The following is a 17,270-nucleotide window of genomic DNA, read 5'->3' on the forward strand; positions in this document are numbered from 1 at the left end:
GGGCCCTTTCATAATCACCGCTTTGGCTGGTGGGTGTATGCTGATGTTAACACAGCTGTGGACTTGCGTACTATAACACTGTGTATTTGTGGTCAGGCTAAGAAACCACTCGTTCTTTGGAGAGCGACTGGAATAATTGTTTGAGAAAACAAACAAACTGTCTGGTACCATTGGCTAGATCCATAATTACCTGTCATTCCCAGTTTAAATAAATTTTCCTTCTCTCAGACCAGAGGTAGAGCTTTTGACCACTTTAGAACCCCTGGATCTGAATTGAAACTAGTACCCAGACTATGGCAAAGCAAAATAAAGATGCTCTTATATATTCACAGACTTATTTGCAGACGTCAAGATTACATGTAATTTTACTGTGTGAAAATGAAAAACAACTCATTTGGGGCCTGGAGCTGTGATCACAGCAGTGGGAACTTTTCAAGAGTTGTACTGGTGTATGAGCAACTTTTCAGAGTTGTGCTGGAGTTTGAGCAACTTTGCAGTGTTGTGACAGTGTTTGTCTCAACCTGAAAGTCAGGTTCCAAAAAGAAACGAACAAACTGCAGAAGCTCTCAGCCGTGCAGAGACCTTTGAGGGGCAGTTGCTTAAAGTGAGAAAAGGGCATGCAAGAATAGAAAAACTGATTTTTGACTTAGTTATTATACAGAATATATTTTACCAAAGTGCTCAGGCACCTGCCTGCAGAAGCTCAGCTTTTACATCACATTTTTCAAACTACCCTCTGGGCTTTTTTTTTTTTTTTTTGATAAATACACGCCCTTGCGTTCAATGAGCACCTTCTACCCTAGGTTCACTTCAACTTTTAAATTACTATTTAAGCACCCAGTAATTCCTTTCATAGAAACAAATGATGATTATTTTTCTTTTCTTCTCCTGACTTCCGAATCTTTCCTTTCTGAAGTTGCTTAGATGTGCCATTAGATGGTGCCGGAGAGATGTGAGTCTCCCTCTGATGCTCTGCAGAACAGTCTGTACTCAAGGTCAATCAATAACATTGCATATTTGCATAACATGAATTTTAGAAAACACAACTGCCTAAAATTTGAGTTTCAGCCTGGACTGTATATGTCATTTTCTGAATTATGGGTTATGTTATTTTCAAGCTTTTTAACATTTTGTATTAATTTTCCATTATACAATAGATACAACATTTATCGCATTTATTAGCAGTATATACAGTATATATGTGCATTTCCTTCATGTGTTGCACAATATGTATTTTTAAAATATACTCAAAATGCACTAACTTACACATAAATAGAAGCAAAAATTGATTCTTGTGGATTATTTGGCAGTTTAGTTAGGTTAGTGATCAATCGTCTGATTTTGAAGGAGTAGAGATTCATTAAAATCAGATCGAGAAGAGCAGATGGCATCTGAGGCTGTTAGAGTAACACTCACACATTCAGAAGATCCACAAGATAGTCAGCTGGGCAAGTTTGAGATTAACAAAGATGAGTACTGCAGAGTGATATCAGTGTTCTCAAGTGTCACAGTCTGTTATGTAGTTATCTAGTCTTACTGTACCAAACATTAATAATGACAAACTGTGTGCAAAACACTATTTTCTCTATGTAAAGGCTAATACAATGCTAATAAATGAGGCAATATTATTAACATGGGTCATTGGGACAGGAGCAGGTCTATTGGAAAAACTGCTGGTGCTTGATTATTCAAGGAGAGACATGGGAAGATTACGGAATTGGAAAAAGGCTACTTTAACTGTGGTTTACATGCACACAATTCACACCCAAAGCAGGTGACTCTACTGGAAGGATATAGAATAAGGTGGCAGAAGCCAGATCCGGCCAGGAACTGGATGGTCTGATAAAACTGGTTATTCTGATATGGGGATTTTTTTTTTCTGTACTGAACTCTTAACAGTAGCAGCGACACACACCCTGCACTGTTTGGCAGGAAAAACCAGGGCTTAATTGCTGCCTGATGTCATCCAAAGGGATGGACAGAAAAAAACAGAAGAAAGTGATCACAAGAGAATAATAATAAGAAGAAGCAGAAGAAGATGACAAAGAAGAATAATCATTATCACTATTATTCTTACTATTCCATATTTCTCATGATTTTTTAAATTCATCTTTTGACAGAAACACACAGACCGCCGTGTACTAGTGTACACCATGTGTAACATCGTGTAACATTTATTTTCACACAAATTCACATGTCGTTTTATGAAAATCACTGATTGCCGAGTCCAACAGAACAGTAGCTTCATGAGAAAATCAAGATCTCTCACAGATAGGTACGCGGAAATAGTCCCACTCTCAATGCTCAATGTAAAACTCAATCAAGATAAGTAATATCTGAGAGCACGGCATTAGGACGCCTTACAACAGGTCATGGGTAAAAAATAACAATGATGTAATTCATCACATTAAGTGGCACAGTAACAACAGTACTTCACAGAAAAATTTTTGCAATATAAATAACGTACTTCACACTGCTCAGATAGTCCAGAAAATCTACCTCTCACTGCCACCTTGTCTTGGAGCATTATCAAGATGTGGCTATTTTGTCTTACAAAGGCCTGTTAGTTTTACATGTTCATGATTGTACACTGTACAATAATAATAATAACTATGTAATGTTGTACACATTATTATCGGCATCAACAGTGAAAAAAAAAAACGTTAAAAACATAGGACATAGGAGTCATCAGCTGATGACATTACCAGAAGGATTTCACTGTCACTCTCTCACATGCATGTTACACTACTTTATAGAACGCAAGACAATGGGACACACACAGCATACATTCATGGAACACACACAAAAAAAATGTTTTAACATAATATTAATTTATGTTATGCAATATAATCACTTAAGTTTTTCCTGCAGCTCACACAAGCTGTTGCAGATGATGAGTAGGGGTTGATGAGAAATCAAACAGTCTTAGACATCCTGATTCAACTGGTTCTAGGCTCTTCGAACAAATATAATTTACTTTTTTTTTTTTCCTTTTTGGCTTCACAAAGTATTAAAAATAGAGAATACATAGTTTTTTTATAGCTTAATAAATGAGGAGCAAAGAAACCATTCACAGTCACAAACTATAGGATAGACTGTGAGATAACAGTCTTCTAAGGTGGGCCCTGGTCATTTAAAGGTGGGAGAGGGGCTTACAAAGCTTCCTTCTAAAAGGAAGTCCTATTAAAAGCAAGCGCACATTGTAAAACCATCAGTCTCAATCCTCATTCTGATTGTTGTATCTCAGCATCGATGTGAAGTCACTTTCCTCAGTCTTCAATGTCATATTCTCAGCATCAATCGTTCAATAAATCAATCACACCTTGTTTTCGTATAGCGCCATTTGCAAACAAGTCCCACGTTACTTCACATCCTGGCGTCCGCATTCCACACATCCTCTAGCATTCATTAACTGCACATAGCAATATGCTTTGCACTGACTCAACCACAAGCTCAAACATACATAAAACTATTCTGAGGAGGCACAGGCAAAAAACGTTCACACACTTCATTTTATATATCCTTCATTTTTTTCCTTTTGCATCCTAAATATTAATTTACTTAAAAACAATTATACTCTTAGACCACGTATGAATGACTGGAGGTACATAATATAGTCTTGATGGTGACAGGGTGAAGTTAAGTGGAAGCAAACCATTTTGTTTAATTGCTGAGTGTCTATGTACCTACTGTCCCCATGTAATCTTATGCAGCAAAAGCAAAGAGTACGTGGCGTACATTTCTTAAGCCATAAATTAAGTCAATGTATTATAAAACATTGGCACTAGGTTTTTGAAATGGAACAGAATAACCGAGTGTAGAACAAAGTGACAATGTTCTAGAAAAAACCAAACTGGAGGCAAACTGAAATATGTTTTGCAATACCCACCGCACCCCCCCCCCCCCCCCCCAAAGGCTCAGATTCTGAAATTCTTGATACATTCTTCATTAGGTGGCTAAAGGCAAGTTTAAGAGCAGGGAGATCCCCCTCAAAGAAGTCATTCATGTTTATTTATTTATTATATGGAGCTCTGGCTGGTGGCTAATTAAGTTCTCTGCTACGGAATACCAAGAAATGGCTGGCGTCTGTGTCCAGTGAGCTACTGGACAGAGCTCCGATTGGTAGGCGGTGTGTAAGGCCGCGAAAAGGCCCCGTTAACTCAGGGTCACAGCATGTACTCGCACCTCTGACCACACGCTCCATGTCAGTCTCCCGTCTGCTCCATTCACCTCCCAAATCTATAGAGTGCTCTGTTTCCAAGTTTTTCAGTCTTACTCTATTAATGATGAAGATGTGGCACAGCTTGTATATGTGGTCAAACGCAACCCGTTCAAAGGAGAATCTTTAGCAAAATATAACTATGGCAACTAACACAGGAGAGCTGATTGGGCCGGATAATAGCATACACTGTTGGAGCTAATTTATATAAAAGATTACTGAAATAGTAATATTTCTGGCTGCAGCCCAGATTTAATGCTGTACGGCTTTGGAACACATTAACAAGAACGCTTAGCGTGGAATGTATCTGGTCTTGGGGGGGACCAAATAAAGTCACCAGTTAGAGACAAAAAAACAAGTAATTCTACGTTCTAAAAAGTACAATTAGCGTAAATGTTCATGCTAGTACAGGATACCTCAAGTCAACAATTTTTCTTTTGTAATATAATTAATTTTTAAATATTCCATGTCTTTGGAGATCATAAAAAAGTATATGTGTGACAAAGAACACATCTGCTGTTGGCTAAATACTAAGCACAAGCTTCCATACAAATGATTCACACCCTCACAAGTAAGTTCCAAAATTAGACACATTTACAGAAGCAGCCAAGTATGAATTTTAACACTTCAGGTATACTTGTATAATATTAAGCAAACTCAGACCTTACAGAGGGTCCAAGCCATCTTTAGCTCCATGCCCACAGCCTTAGAAATCATTTGGTGGAATGCGTATTAAAAAATAAATAAAAAATTAATGAAATGACTGGTTGGTGATATATGGTGATACAAATTGATAATGTTCAGTAAACATCAAGTTTGGTCAGACAGCAATACAGTGCTACGCGCAAAAGACAATGTTCAGCACCATCGCATTGCTTCAAAATTACAGCAGCCATCTGGTAAAGAGTAGATATGTATTTACTGAACCACAGAGCTAGAAGTGGCCTGTCACTGGGGAACAAAGTACCTAATAGCCTTGGAGCCAGGCCCAAGCATTAACAGTAAATAAGCCCGCGTGACAGGCCTCAAAGGTCAGCCCATCTGACACATACGACAGAGGTTCACAGATATTAAAAGATAATCAGTAAACTTGATCCAAAACGGCTTTATAAAGAATACCAAAATGTAAAATGTTAACATCCAATATAATCTAGTACCACACTTCCAGAATACTGCACCACAGAGTACCATATCTTTAAATGCAGCCGGCCATTTCATAATGGACTAAAAACTATGAAAGGCTTTCAGTATCACAGTGCTTTATTCGACATTTTCATGAGAAGATGGGCTCGGAGAATGCACATGTTCCTAGCAGCAGCTATCGTCCAAGGGCACTGGTGCTAGATGTGTACCGTTTTCACATAATAAGTCACATTAAAAAAAACACATTTTGGCTGCATGCTATCTTTCTCATAGAATATATGTGTGTATCTACTGACAACCCAATTAAATAATAATAATTTTAAAAAAACACACACTTGGTTATAGTCACATGGAAATTCAGCACAAACTCATATATGGGGGAGTGGAGTCACTATTAAGTGATCAATCAGTGATCAAACTGAATGACACTGAACGATTGCAAAAAAATTAAAGGTAGAACACCTTCCCTGTTGGGCGTACGTCTGCATGTGTGTAGCAGCCATAGGGTAATTCCGCGGGAACCATCTTGTGTTCCAGAGTGTTCCGGAGTGTTCGGCGCGCTGAGAAAATGGAGGTGTTCTCTTATGTGATGAGGAGACTACATTCAATATCAGTGATGAGAGGAATTCGAGCCAGGCTCTCGCAGGGCATCCACCAGGCCTTCACTGTGAACCTCGACAGCGCCCTCTAGTCTGGGGGCTAGGGGCTGGCTGATAAGGGCGAGAGCTGCTAAAAGGGCTGGTGGTTCAGGCAACACACAGCTGTTCATATGCATCTGGAATCCGTACGGCTATCATAGCATGGCTCCCCAGCCCTGTTCCCAGAGGTCTACTGTCCTGCAAGTTTCCATTTCAGCCCTAATAAAGCATACCTGATTCTGATACTAATTCTTAGCAGCTCAACGAGATCTTTAGGGATCTCAACAAGATCTGTTTAATGCGGTGTGCTTTGTTAAGGTTGAAATGAAAACCTGCAGAATGGTCGGTCTCCAGGAACAGGGTTGGGCAGCCCTGTATTAGAGTCTTGCCGAAGCTGCTTGTAAACAGCATCAGGTAAAAGGAACAGAGTCTTTGCCAAGAATCCAACACCACAACCGGTAGTATTTTAAACATTCATCAATAAAGGGATACCCCAAACTCACTAAATCCTCTGCCAGGCCTCAACTCGCAGGAAACAATCAAGCACATTATTATTACTATAGTTATAATAATTATTATAATAATAATTATCATTATTGCCTTTGAATCAACAAGCAGTCCAAGCAGCATAGAGGATCAATGGGAGCAACAGAAAGTCTAGTCTGAGGGAGGGATCCTTTTAAGGTAGGCTGGTTGGAGAGCCCTCCCTCTATCCCCATGACAACAGCAGCTGTTGATCAGCCGAGGACGGACAGAGGAGGGTTAAGTGCACACATTTCTTGTTGACGGGGCCATGCGAACATACGGGCTGTTTCCGTGGCGCGCGATGACCTCACGCTGCCCGTGTCAGCCGCCAGCTTTCGTCACGTACCTCCGCAGGGCCGAGGAACTCCAAGCTCCGTCTTCACAATTTGTTTTTGTCTTCTTGAACAAGACGAAAAAAACGCCCCCTTTTGTTCTTGGTTTGCATAACCAAGGTTGTTCCGCGCACAAATGGAAATGAATGATAAATGAGTCTGCACATTCATTTGTTTAGTTAATGTTGTTTGCATTTTTTCAGAAACTCCAGATAGGTTATTTCTCGATGGATCCACACAGACGTATCGCACGGACCTTTATTTCGTCAGTGCGTTCATTCCGAGGCGGTACTCAGGACGTGAGCGACACCGCGCCGAAAGTCCACCGCGCTCCTTCGGCGTTCCTACGGACAGACGCGCTCAGTTCTGCCACATTCCCATCATCCTCTGGTGTTTTCGGAGCAATTAACGCCACTCGTCTGCAGCCCCTGCCGGACACCGCAAGACCCTCACACGGTCTCCACAGTGATGACGCATTCCCCGCCCCTCTGCAGGATGGGGGCGGAGCCACACAGGCTGGCGCACTCCTCGGGCGGGGGCTGGGCCAGGGTGGCGTGGGCGTGGGCCCGGGCGGAGCAGTCGATGCTGTCGTGGAGGAAGCCGGTCTCCTCCTGCCCCTCGGCCTCCTCCCGTTCCCCCGGCTCCGCCCCTTCACCCGCCTCTGCCCCCGCCCCTGCCGCCGCCTCCTCTTCCTCCTCCTCCTCCTCCTCCTCGCTCTCCACCTGGCAGCGGCACACCTCGATGCCCGAGTCGCCCGTCAGCCGCCGGTGGCGGAAGTGGTTCTCGTCGGCGTCCTCCTCGCCCTCCGAGGCGCCTGTGGTGTGGCCGTCCGGCTCGAAGAAGTCCACATTGGAGGAGAAGAGCGTTTGTTTGGGGACAGACTGGGCGGGCTTTGGGGGAGGCCCGTCCCCCTCCGCGGCTGGCTCTTTGCCGGGGGCCTCCTCGTCTTTCTGCTCCGCCAACACCCCCAAGGGGTCCGTGAGGGGGACTGGGGCCGCGGGAGCAGCGGGAGGGGGAGGCAGAGGAAGAGGAGGAGGAGGGGGCGGGGTCAGCGGGGAGGCGGGCCCCGGGGGCTCGGCGGCGCTGGGTGGCCGGGACTCGCCCGCCTCGCTGGGCGTGGTGGCGTTGCTGGTGTCGGTCTCGTCGGTCACCTGCACGGAGAAGGAGGTGCTGCAGGGGGAGGTGGCCGAGCAGGACTCGCAGGAGCAGCTGGTGTAGTTGTCCGAGCTCGGGGAGGACGCTAAGCCACTCGGGCCCGCGTGGGCATAGTGGCCGCCCCCCTGGAGGGCGAACACGGTGCTGTAAGGGGGGGGAGGGGTGTTGGGCCGGGCAGCGACCTCCTCGTAGGACGGGAGCTTGAGGGAGGCCAAGAAACCTGAAAAGCACCGTAATTTATCGTGAGCTTTACTGTCATTTCAGGGCGCTCGCATTAGCACACACAGTATTTCTCACCAAGGATTTTCAGCTATAATAACTGAAATAATCTGATCATCAGAGTATCTTCAGTCTAGCCTAAATCTGACAGTTGCAAAACGGCTGAATACAGTGAGAAACAGTATTGACGGTTTCACTATCTAAAAAAATCATATTCACACAGAACCCGACGTTCCCAGGTTATTTTACAATTTTATGAATCTCCAACATCTATGAACCACATGGGAATGCCATAATGGAATAGGTGGAGCTTCAACAAGTGGATGATAAGCGCCAAATGTTCACAAATTGTTTAAAACTAACAAGAAACATTGGGACAGGAGAACAGCCAATTCATACACTGGCATTTTCCAAAACACAAGTCCTGTACATATTTACAGAGCTTACCTTGAGCTTGAGTACATAAATGCTCTCAGAGTCACCTTGTAAAAGGGCTTTAGCAACAAATATTTATAAATAATGCATTAATGAATGTAAATCTGATTAAACAAGGTAATTCAGATCACATATTAAGATTTGCGAGAGAAAACCAACTGTAAAACATCAGAGCTAAAGGTAGCGTAGGCTGAGAGGCCTGGTCGTACTGAGGTCCAGCATGGAGGTGGGGTAGTTGCAGGCGCCGTGGTAGGCGATGAGGTTGATCTCCCTCTGCCTCTGCTGCTGCTGGATCCGAAGCTTGGCCCGGCGGTGGCGGTACGCGCAGCAGCAGCTGAACAGGATCAGGACGGTCCAGAGGAGCCAGAACCCTGCAGGACCAGAGCAGTGCGACAGAGCTCGCAGCTAGCCTTGTACCGCGGGTCCACAGCCAAAACCAGCATTCTGCATTCACACATAAGTGCTGCATTCACAAGTTTTCAGTTGTAGTGAAGTGTACCCACACTGCAGTTTGTAACAGAATGTGTAGTAGTACTGACTTTCCGCACCGCAGCTCATAGTAGTGGGTGTAGAAGTAAAGATTACTCACACCACAGCTCATAGTAGTAGGTGTAGCGGTAAAGGTTACTCACACCACAGCTCACAGTAGTAGGTGTAGTAGTGAAAGTTACTCATACCATAGCTCATAGTAGTAGGTGCAGCAGTAAAAATGACTCACACCACAGCTCATAGTAGTAGGTGTAGCAGCAAAGGTTACTCACACCACCACTCATAGTAGTAGGTGTAGTAGTAAAGATTACTCACACCACAGCTCATAGTAGTAGGTGCAGCAGTAAAGATTACTCACACCACAGCTCATAGTAGTAGGTGTAGCAGCAAAGGTTACTCACACCACAGCTCATAGTAGTAGGTGTAGCAGCAAAGGTTACTCACACCACCACTCATAGTAGTAGGTTTAGTAGTAAAGATTACTCACACCACAGCTCATAGTAGTAGGTGTAGCGGTAAAGGTTACTCACACCACAGCTCATAGTAGTATGTGTAGTAGTGAAAGTTACTCACACCACAGCTCATAGTAGTAGGTGTAGCAGTAAAGGTTACTCACACCACAGCTCACAGTAGTAGGTGTAGTAGTAAAGGTTACTCACACCACAGCTCATAGTAGTAGGTGTAGTAGTGAAAGTTACTCACACCACAGCTCATAGTTGTAGGTGCAGCAGTAAAGGTTACTCACACCACAGCTCATAGTAGTAGGTGTAGTAGTAAAAATTACTCACACCACAGCTCATAGTAGTAGGTGTAGCGGTAAAGGTTACTCACACCACAGCTCATAGTAGTAGGTGTAGCAGTAAAGGTTACTCACACCACAGCTCATAGTAGTAGGTGTAGTAGTAAAGGTTACTCACACCACAGCTCATAGTAGTAGGTGTAGTAGTGAAAGTTACTCACACCACAGCTCATAGTAGTAGGTGCAGCAGCCAGTTTCTCCACAGCAGTGGCCACTCTCACACAGATATCCCCCGTTGTTGTTGACGCCGGGGCAGTATTTCGGACTGGCAATAATGGGCTGGCTGCCAGCTCCCTGGTACTCCACGCCCTGGGGAAAAGGATGCCAGTTCTCACTCTGATCCCAGAACAGCGGGGCATCAACTCTCAATTACATCCAACCAATTTTCCCAAACAAAGAATGCTGAACAAATAATAACAAGGAGAAGGACACTACCAAATACCTCAACGCCCCCAAAACTACATACTTTGTTTTGAGGGAAATTTGGAGGTAAAATTGTCCATAAAAGAGAGAGTGGCAGGGGACATTTGATGGACTAAATTGCTCTGATCAATGTCCATTTCAAGAGAAGACCTCAACAGCTACAAGATATGCCAGTATTTTCTAATACTTGAAAATAAATCAAACATAAACTCTTTGTGTACCTTGCTAATGCCATCCATGTCCGGAACCTTCTGAGATACTCTCATCTACGAGTAAAAATAGTTTTCATTGTTAGTTTGTTGTATTTAGGCCATGCAAAGTTCACAGTTCCATACTGATGAAATTCACAGCAGCGCTCTTGATGTGGTTTTAATAGCTTGTCGTGGAGGAGTGCTCTCTGGAAGTTCTGAACCCAACCAAGCGTGGTCTGGGTTGGTTAAACTGACCGGCTGCTCCTTACCTTCACGGTGGTCACATCTGGTTCCTGCTGCAGGGAGATGGTCATCTGAGGGGAGAGACAGATAGTAGCTTAAACCCTTTGAATAGTAGGTTTTTTTGGAATGTTTTTTTCTTCAAAATTCTAAGTCTAGTGTTCCAGAACTCCATAGCTTTCACTTACCAGTAGTGATTGTTACAGCAGCCCTTAGAATGTTCAGTTAAGAACATTCTAATCACATATTTGAGATCTTACACCTTAAAGGGTTAATGCATGTGGCATTTAGGCTGCAGGATGGATTGCAGGATGGCAGGGAAGGAGGGACAGAGAGAGAGGAAGGGAGCAGGAAAGAGGCAGCAGAGTTGTACATTGCCAAACACTGGTTCCCTGCTGTGTAATCATTTTCAACCAATCCTTTCATTATAAATTCAACATGAACACATCTGCATCACACACCATACTTCTGTTTTTGTTCTTGTTGTTGTTCTTCTTCATAGTGAAAACATAATTTTTTTTATCTCATTCAGCGAGTTGACGTTTTGACCGAATTTTTAAAAAAGCACAGGGCACAGTCGCGACTTTCTTTGCTGGGGGACTTCAATCTACAGCATAAGCCCCTCTTATCACAAAAGGATGTGTTTCCTACAGGTGCCATGGTTTCTGTCTCCACCACACTGCCCTCTCAGAGAGACACAGCAGGGCTGGCTGGGCCTGCCTCCATGTCGAGGGAGCTCACACGCGGCTGTGGACTTCAAACAGGAAGGCTCTGTGCTCCGCGCGTTTTTATACTGCGTCCAGACAGACGGTGTCAAAAACCCAGACTCACCGGGGACAGGAGGGCGGAACGAGCGCGAGCCCCACCTCCACCCCACCTCCTCACAACGGCCTGAGCGTAATCATACACTCGGCCACTTCCACAGTTCATTCATTATTCAGTCATTTCACTCAGTTTAGCTTTGTTTCTTCAAATCTTAAATACTCAGAGGTCTAGGTTAGCCCTAGAAGGAAGGCCGCACAAGTGAAAACATAGGAAGGCCACAGTGAACTAAAACCAGCTGAAAATGCTAAGCTATTGGTGAATGATGCTGTATGAAAAATTTGCCTTACAGCACTACTTATTTTCTTTTACAATTTTATGAATTAATGCTCTATTTTATCTCTCTTTATTTAAAATATGTTGTTCAGACATATTGTTTAAGGTGTAGCTAATAGTTCATAAGTGGTAAGGCAATTACATGAACTCCCATATTTCTTCCCCTCACCTGTGCATTGCACCTGTGCAGGTGTGTTTCACACACACCCACACACACACACACACACACACATACATACACACAAAACTTCTACAATGACCCATTAATGTGCAGAAATGTTCTCTGTTTGTCAAGCAGCTGAAGCTGTCAAATGAAGGAAACCTTCAATCAGAGGCCCCAACCAGTCCTGTATATGCTTAAGCCACGCTTAAGAGTGATAACGAATCCGCAATATTCTCAGCAGAAACTCAACGACGGGCCACTCAACAGGCAGAATGAGACAGGCCGTAAGTTAAACCATCCTGCTCTCCAGTCTACCCCCAAGCTCCCTATATGACTATTCCATGCACCAGTGCAGAGTTATAGAACCTGACAATAATGCATAGTGTGTCTTTAGTGTGCATTGTGGCTGCAAAAAAGGTGCAGCCCAGAGATTCTGGAAGTTTTTTTTTTCCAGTGGCCTGTGCCATGCAAATGGGCTTTTTTGTTAACAGGTGAGCTGTTGCCCGGCACCGGAGCCCCATACAATGCCCAGCTATGCAGTACACCAGGAGCAGCACCCGCTCTCCTGGTCAGTTATTGATTATGGAGCAGCACTTGGTGGTCTGGGAAAAAAAGAATAGGAAAGAGCCTTAATCAATCACACCCCCAGTCAAAGGAGGGCTTGGCTGGGAGGGGAGGGGCTGGAAAAACAGGGACTCCCAAGCTTATTCCCATCCCTCAATGCCATCCCAATTCTACCAAAATGTAGGTAGGTAGGTAAACAGAGACTGACTTCTCTCAGTTGGTCCTTTTCAAAGCTCAGAAGTCCAGTGCAATGTAAAGCACAAATCTGTTCTGCCTGCAGAAGAGCATCTTTTGTTTTGAGAGTTAGCACCCCAGTCACAGAGAAAAATTGCTTGATTGTTCTCACTTTGCCCACTACAGTGCTAGTTATAGACACCTTATAGTTAAGTAATTAAAAAATTTAGACTTATCATACTTGTCTGCTGCCTGCAGAACTGTACAGGTGGGACGGTACTGTACTGTACTGTACTGCCACCAGTGATCACACTGCAAGTCCTTATGGCACAGATTCCTGGGGAGAACGCCAGCTATAGTTTTTTTCCCCATGGTTCAAGCTATTGAAGATAGCAGGGTCAGATATATCAACTGTACAAGATCTTTGGCTGGTCATCTGAGTATACAGAGTAGAACGAACCAATGATATACGTATGATTTTTTCTAAAGAATCCCCACCTAGATGATTTGCTGGAACATGGGCACTCACAGGAGAACAGCTCACAGTAGTGGAGATTAAATTTAGAAAAAAATAAGTGTTTTGAGACGATGAACTCCGTCAACAATCGCAATCAATACTTCCCACAGAAACAGACAGCTGTGACACCCACAACAGAGGTCAGGCTAGAATGAAGCTTGTTCTAAAAAAAAAAAAGCATACCGTCATTCATGCAGTTTACCATGTGTGTTGTGCTTTGCAGCACTGTAAGGATTGTTAATTTTGGATATGTGTTATCGTATTGTATTTTAGCCTAATCACAGACCTAGAACCTGTGTTAAGTTCCACTCTGCACATACTCTTATTTAATAGTGTGTGTGTGTGTGTGTGTGCGCGCGTGCACATCTGTGTGTGTTTGTGTCTGTATGTTTGTTTGTGTATGTGCATGTGTGTGTGTGTGTGTGTGTTTGTATACACTGTATGGGTGCATGTGTGTGTGTGCTTCCACGTGCATGTGTGCATGTCTATGAGATCGTGTGTGTGTACCTGTCTGTCTATGCGGATATGTTGTATGTTTATGTGCATGCACACACATGTGTTTCTCTGTTTGCATTTATGACAATCAGTTTAATGTAAATACTAGGACTATCTGTTTCACCAGGCTTTCAGTTTAGTCCAGCATGAAACCGTACACTTTTAAACCAGTAACTGTTGCTGATATGACTTCATGGCATGATACTGTATCCTTACAATTCTGTGCATATATATTTGTAGTTCCTCGTAACTTGCATGTTCTTATTTTGTCCTGCACAATTGTGGATCTTCTAAAATATTGAACTCCTTGTTATTCAGTTTATGTACGCATGTAAACAATTTTAAGTATGTTTGTGGCAATGTTACAGCTTAATATGACACACACACAATAATTTTGTTATCCCAGTAAACAATTATTATACTGATGTCATTTTATTCCGGGGTTAACTGAAAATGTTATGAATGCCTTCTGAAAGTTCAAGTGTGGATATTCACAAAAACATCTTTGTCATAGTTGGCTACCAATTTAGGCTTTGCTGCATTGGTGCAATTCCACTGCCAAAACGAGTTTCCCGAAGAAGCCAGCAACTTTCCAAATTACGCAACAGGATTCTTAAATAGCAAGATCAGTATTCTAATTGATTTTGCATAAATGCGACATATTGTCCTTTGTATTGCACAAAAAGGTACCATGTTAAAATCAAACGTAATAGTCAATCATTTTACACACGTGCTAAATACGCTATATGCGACCATTAACTTACTATTAAATCGCGTTTTAATTCAATCTAGCTAGCCTTGCAACAGATGTTTAATATCTCCATTTGAAATTACATTTGTTGCACGTATTTTGTTTATGACAGCGGTTTAAACTGAGAAACTACTGTATATGCGGGATACACTTGTATAAACGATGTATGGATGTAGAACATGCTGAATGAACCTATCTTAGGTATACATCCTAGTGGTTTCATGTTGCCTTATTCTGAAAGATAAATGTTGTTAAGATTTTATCATAATTCATTGGCTATATTAATAGTTCATCTTAATGTAAAATTGCAAATATACGCACCTCCTCCGCTTTCAGACCCAAGCAGAACGCGAGAGTATTTTCCAAATCCATGACGATAAACAGAATACTTCTTGGAATGTAAATGTAATAATTCTATATTATTCTGTTAAACCCCCATCGCTCCCTCGCCCCAGATGCCCAGCCAACCCATCCGCCATTCCCGTCAGGACAGGACGCCCCTCCCCGAACCCCACACCGATAAAGGAACCGTGGCCAATCCAGAAATGGCAAAGGTTATATTGATTGGGAAGGAAACCATTCCAATTCAAGAAAGTCCTTCCATTCTCACCCAAAGAGTGCTTATCGTTGTAATAGATAAGCAATCACTGTTTTTTTTTCTCCGAGGGTTGGGAATTGAATTAATGATGTCATTTATTCCAGCCCCCTAACTGGGAGCGAAATGAAAGCCCTGCCGCTGATTGGATGCGCCTCATCCTAGCAACAGCCGCAAAAATGGAAATAAGATGCTTCGAAGAGAGATTTGTTTATAATTATTATAGTTATTAATATGCTCCAAATGACTACATTTCATCTGCTCCATTTGGAAACAAAGATATCATCCACGTGTATTCAGAGGTGTATGTTTTTTTTTTTTTGTTGTTTTTTTTTTGTCAATTGCTGGGAATATTTCCCCCCTGCAGCCCGAAAGTATCCCTGATCCATAAGGCCAGGAGACCGGGGAAAGGGAAAGAGTCTCGAGCAAGGTCGTGCTGTCGGCAGAGGTCGAGGCTTTAGGGGCATTTTTGGCATCATATTCGCTTAAGCAAGTGCTGTACACCTTACAACGAGCGCATTTCAGTGTCTCGTTTAATTATCTTGATCGTTTCAGGGACGAAATTAAAATATGAACAAGATGCCACGTGCCATGTACCGAGGAATAAAGATGTCATTTGGTTTGCCGTAACCACAAGAAAATGTGATGGTGACATCTGTATTTGTGAACATCTCAAGTTCTGAGACAGTGTGATTCCAGAGGGAAACGATCATTAATAGGTTTCTTAACAAGATACATTGTTTTACAGCCAACGCAATCTGTTGTGTATAGCACTAAAATAAAAATAAAAACAACGCAGCTGTTATTCTGGGGAAAAAAGTATATCTTCAGTGCGCTGTATTTATGTCCACATTGAAATATGATGGTGAAAGCAAATTGTTGCACCATTTTCTTTGCAGCAACTGTGACAGAATAAAATAAACTGGTTTATAGATCTTTTCTTTCGTCTGAGAATTTTTTATCTCACAGAAAAAAACACATTTCCTTTAACATATGGCATGTCACCACATACGCTAAAACAAACATTCGGCTAGCAAATAGCAAATCCTCATTAAATTTTATTTGTATCATTTTTGATAATAAAATAGTATATAAGGAAGTGGTAGTCATCAGAATACCTACAGTAACGACTCAGTTTCAGCATGTGTAAAAGACAATTCCCTTTGAATGTTATCCAGTAACATGCATTATTCTTAAACAAACAAACAAAAAAAAACATAATATTGACACCGGTCAGGCTGTTTTCATTTTCAAGTTGCTGCTAAAAGAGAAAACATTTGTATTTCTGTTCGTTTTTAAAAACTATTTTATTTTTATATTTGATACACAAAAAAGAAATAATAAAATTAAAAAATTGGATTTTCATTCATTATTTACTGACATGTTTACCATCAGCCCTTCAGCCCTTTCTATTTCCTTGAAGGGGGGGGGGGGGGGGGGGGGTAACGACTGCAGCCTGCTGCATCACCCTCTCAACAGCAGCATCAGCATCTTCTCCACGGCGGACCAAGTCAGCCCGCTCGTCTGAGGATAGGTTGCAACGAACAACGTAGACGCTAGATGTCAGCAAACGGTCGGAAAAGTTCCCATGTCGTAGGACTGCACACAAAGAAACTAGCAGTGAAAACAAAAATGTAATCGCTTATGCTTTGCAAAGAAGAAAATGAAATCAAATAATACATCATTTTTTGTGCCTTGTTAATGATGGTGCAATGAACTACACGCTCGAGACGGCGCAAGCTTTGCATAACAAGCTACTTTTACCATAAAGTAAAATTGCCATACCCATTTGAACGGTTTATTGCTTTATCGCCAGTGGTACAGAAAGCTTTTATTGCCGTCGCAGGCAGACAGGGGAGTCTTGTGACCATATGCTGCTGTTGAGTTTTAGCATGCCGCGAGTCGCTGTCTAAGTGGAACATCACGGTAAGTGCGGTGCACACGTCAGCCAAACCCGTGGGTATTCTGTTCCCACCCTCCTTCGGCTGACCGCAGTGCTGCCGGAGGCAGAAGGGTAAGAATGGGATAGATCATGCTCTCCTTCCCCCATCCTCTCTGCTGATTGTTGTTGGGGTTCAGTGTGGCTTCCAACCCGCCTGTGGTTC

The 17,270-nt window shown here is 42.8% G+C and overlaps 1 protein-coding gene across 1 annotated transcript; it reads right to left on the bottom strand.

Moving 5' to 3' along the window:
• Positions 1 to 2,139: 2,139 nt before the first annotated feature.
• On the bottom strand, positions 2,140 to 15,292 carry LOC118226801 (WW domain-binding protein 1-like). The gene is made up of 6 exons (XM_035416708.1): positions 14,892 to 15,292; positions 10,838 to 10,882; positions 10,599 to 10,643; positions 10,116 to 10,263; positions 8,876 to 9,037; positions 2,140 to 8,232 (listed from the first exon to the last, which is right to left on the bottom strand). Exons 1-6 carry the CDS (start codon positions 14,940 to 14,942, stop codon positions 7,307 to 7,309), a joined length of 1,377 nt encoding a protein of 458 aa, XP_035272599.1. The 5' UTR covers positions 14,943 to 15,292; the 3' UTR covers positions 2,140 to 7,306.
• Between the last annotated feature and the right edge of the window lie 1,978 nt (positions 15,293 to 17,270).

This window comes from Anguilla anguilla, chromosome 5 (genome assembly GCF_013347855.1).
Source record: "Anguilla anguilla isolate fAngAng1 chromosome 5, fAngAng1.pri, whole genome shotgun sequence".
Classification (NCBI taxonomy): domain Eukaryota; kingdom Metazoa; phylum Chordata; class Actinopteri; order Anguilliformes; family Anguillidae; genus Anguilla; species Anguilla anguilla.